Here is a 3718-nt window from a genome sequence, read left to right as displayed (position 1 = left end):
GCCGCTGCACTTCCCAAGCGGCGCACTGCAGCAGTGCGCCACCGGGCCGGCCCCGGGAGCTGGTTTTAATATTCTCTCTCCTTTGGGGGATGCTTTAAGTTTTCCAACATCTTCCTCTCTAGTGTGCTGAGCTAGTGAGGTGCCAAGAAATCTGACTTTTTCCCTTCGTTTCCCTGCAGTGCTCCAAGAGCTGCCAGGGTGGCTTCCGGGTCCGGGAAGTGCGGTGTCTGTCAGATGACATGACTCTAAGTAATCTCTGTGACCCTCAGCTGAAACCAGAAGAGAGAGAATCTTGTAACCCTCAGGACTGTGTCCCTGAAGTTGGTAAGTAGGGATTCTGATCTTGGAGAAGAGATTCTTCTTTCTTAAGCTCCGTCAAATTCTCTGATGTGAAAATGCCAAACCCATCTGGGTCTCTCTGTGACCTTCTGCACAGTCATGGAGTTCAGAGGGTCAAAGTACTTTCAGCATTAGAAGCTTTGTAGTTTAGGATGACTGTGCATAACATGAGTGGCTATCCAAGCCACCCACTGAAAGACAAACTTCAATGTGAATTGATTAAAATGGTAATTCATTCGAATGTTTGGTTCTATCATCCTTAAGGTCAGAGTAGTAAATTTTCATCTTTAATGGTATGTGCAAAATGGTGTAGACTGGACCATGAGAGGAGACACTGGGACCTCAGCAACAGGTGGCCAGAGAAGGAGGAAGAGGAGAAAGCCACGAACTGGTAGAGACAGTGATGGAGAGTGTAACCCGATGCCTGAGGCGCATAGCACAGGCTCAACATCCAGAGAGACTCAGTCACTAGACTCGAGGAGGGGGAGATGACAGCAGGAAGATCTAGGCTGCACAGAGATTGGAGTCCTGCAAGGAACAGCAGCATTGCAATTCAGAAGACCCCAACCTGCACCCTTGAAATAGGGTCCAGTTCCCTGGAGGAAGGCATTGGTGAGAGGTAGAGAGGTCAGGCCCTCTCATGGGCTGCAGTTCATGAGGAAGGGCCCCAATCCCAGCAAGGGAACTGAAGTAGGCAGAAAACCAAACAAGGTGGCTTGCACATGGATTGGGCAAAGAAAAGAGCTATTGGGGGTGAAGTTGCATCCTCAGGCATATGGGATGCTGCCAAACCCCACCCCAAGTCTGCTCAGAGTCTACCAGGGTTGGTTGGGACCAGCTCCAGAGTAGAAGTGTGCTGAGCCTCTTTATTAGGATTCTTCATGGTCTCCTAGGAACCTATTTCACTCTCCTCTTTACAGTAATATCAAAGGCAGTGCATTAACATATCACTAGGCTGTCACACGTGGATGCCTCTTGCCACAGGCCTAACTGAAGGTTTTAATATAGTGACCTAACATCCTTCTTATCATAGGAAAGATGTGCCAGTTACAGAATAGATGCTTTATAATCAAGAGCTTCCTATGTACCAGCAGTGTCCAGTGAGAAATGTTACGGGGATGACCATTCCCAGTGCAACAAAAGAAACATAAATTCCAAACAAAGAAAATTAACAAGGAGTGTATAAGGCCAATATAGAAAAATAAACAAATAAAAATTAAAATAAGTAAACCTTGCTATATAGATCATCAAAGGAAATGTGAATGGATAGGCAAATTAACACATTCCTGGATGGGAAGACTCAATACTGTGAAGATGATAAAAGAAGGTGGCTGAGGGGAGCTGTATGTACTATATATTTGAACATATTATAATGCTACAGAAACTAAAACTGTATGGTACTGATACAGGCAGAGACAGACATATCGATATTACAATACAGAATTCTGAAACAGACTCCTTTATATAAGGAATGTTAAGAATGATAAAGGTCAAAGGTTAAGTATGTGGTGAAAGGAGAGACTTCCATCATATTGAGACCATAGAAGATCCACTTAAAAAAAAAAAAAAAACTTAAATCTTTCATTATGCCATATACCAATAATATAAATGCCTAATGGATTAAAGATCTGAAAAATAGAAACCACTCTGTAAAGGGCTAGGAAAAATATCTTTTATCTTGGAGTTAGTTAAAGCTACCATAAGCTAGACCCAAAACCCAGAGGCTTTATTGCTGGATGTGAGAATATAAATTAAAATGTTTTTCTCTGTTAAGGACATCATAACCCAAGTTGGAAGGAAGAGAGGGAGGGAGGAAAAGAGAGGGAGAGGAAGAAGATAGGAAAGATTGTGAGAAAATATTTGAAACACACTTTGTGAGAATGTGTTACAATCAATAAAAGAAGAAAATGTCCAGCCAGGAGGCCCAGAAATAAATAGTGATGTAATTACCACGGCTGGTTCATGCACACAAACGTGTTCACTTGCACTGGCAGCACCACACAGTTGAAACCTAGTTGGATTACAAACGGTTACTTAAATTGTTTTTTTAAAAGGTTACATTTAACACAACATTGCAAAGTTGTATACATCAAGTTACCTGATTGTCTCAAGAAATATAAATAAATGTAGTGGAAATTGCCAGGTCCTTGGAGTTGATTGTATAATTTTCAAAGCTAGGAATGATTGGCATAACAAATTTCTGTGTTTCGAAGGGTTGTCACACATTTGTCAAAGGTTTCTAATGAGTATGATGTGATAGAAATTTTTTTACCACTGTTTTTTTATTTTTTATTATTAGCATATTCATTATTACAAACTGTAATTTTTCTGTATGCCCTTTACCCCGCCTATCACTCCCCAAACCCCTTCCCTCCCTCACCACTCTGTTTTTATCCTCTCCATTTGTCTGTGTTGTCTCCTAAAAGAGGAATAATTGTTTAGCTTCCAGTTATATAAAGTCCAACTAAGGACAAAAGAGAAACTTTGAGATTAACAAAATGCAAAACGTAGGGAAAACTTTGGTATTCTTGATATGTCTCAAAATTATACTGTCAAAGCTAAAATTACTAAAAATGTCCAGACCACAAGCCAGAGTTAGGAAATGCAGCGTATATCTTGTGTGGTTTCTGACAGCAAGAATCTGTATAGACTCTGAAGGTAAAGGCGGCTCAGGGGCACATTTTGATTACAATGCTGAAGAAGAAAATAGTAAATACATGGGTAAATGTATGCTGTTGTCAGCTTGTTGAAACCTGCAGAAATTATTATAATCTTTCATTTTATCCCAGAGAACCATTACTAAATCATCTTACAATTGATAGCATCTTAGAATCAAATAAATGTCATTCAAGTAGACAAAGAACTAAAAATCCCTTATACAGAGCTCACTCAAATTAATTTAAAAAAAGAAAAGAAAGACAAGAGATCCAGTTTCATAAAGGGTAAAGGATATGAGCAAATCTACCAGCAGAGGTGTAAGAAATGCTCAAGCTACTAGTAATCAGAAATGCAAATTTAAAAAATAATGGGAGTCCATGTTTTTCTATAAGATTGGCAAACTTTAAAAATTAGCCAATCATCAGTGTTGGCAAAATTGTAGGGAAAAGATCAAACTCCAACTTGTAACTGGGTGTAATCTTTTTGGAGAGAACATTATCAATATCTATCAAGATACAAAGTATTCATTATCTTTGATTTAATAATTCCACTTCTAGGAAGTTATACTAAAGATATACTCTCAAAAAATGTACGGATACACACACACACACACACACAAAAAAAAAATAGGGCTCATTAAATTGTGTAGAATTAATTTTTAAAAATGAACTGTGTAGGGCCGGCCCGGTGGCGCACTGGAGAGTGCGCCGCTTGGGAGTGT

The 3718-nt window shown here is 39.6% G+C and overlaps 1 protein-coding gene across 1 annotated transcript in view; it reads left to right on the top strand.

Moving 5' to 3' along the window:
• The window catches only part of THSD4 (thrombospondin, type I, domain containing 4), a gene marked incomplete at its 3' end in the record, with an annotated part of 212111 nt that extends 211787 nt beyond the window's left edge, over positions 1 to 324 (top strand). The window contains exon 11 of the mRNA XM_008583255.1: positions 180 to 324. Within this exon, the coding sequence (XP_008581477.1) occupies positions 180 to 324 (145 nt within the window). The remainder of the gene's footprint in view (positions 1 to 179) is intronic.
• Positions 325 to 3718: the final 3394 nt, after the last annotated feature.

This window comes from Galeopterus variegatus, unplaced genomic scaffold, assembly GCF_000696425.1.
Source record: "Galeopterus variegatus unplaced genomic scaffold, G_variegatus-3.0.2 Scaffold2873, whole genome shotgun sequence".
Taxonomy (NCBI): Eukaryota; Metazoa; Chordata; class Mammalia; order Dermoptera; family Cynocephalidae; genus Galeopterus; species Galeopterus variegatus.
The sequence above is the reverse complement of the archived record's forward strand: the minus strand, read 5'-3'. Positions and strand labels throughout refer to the sequence as shown.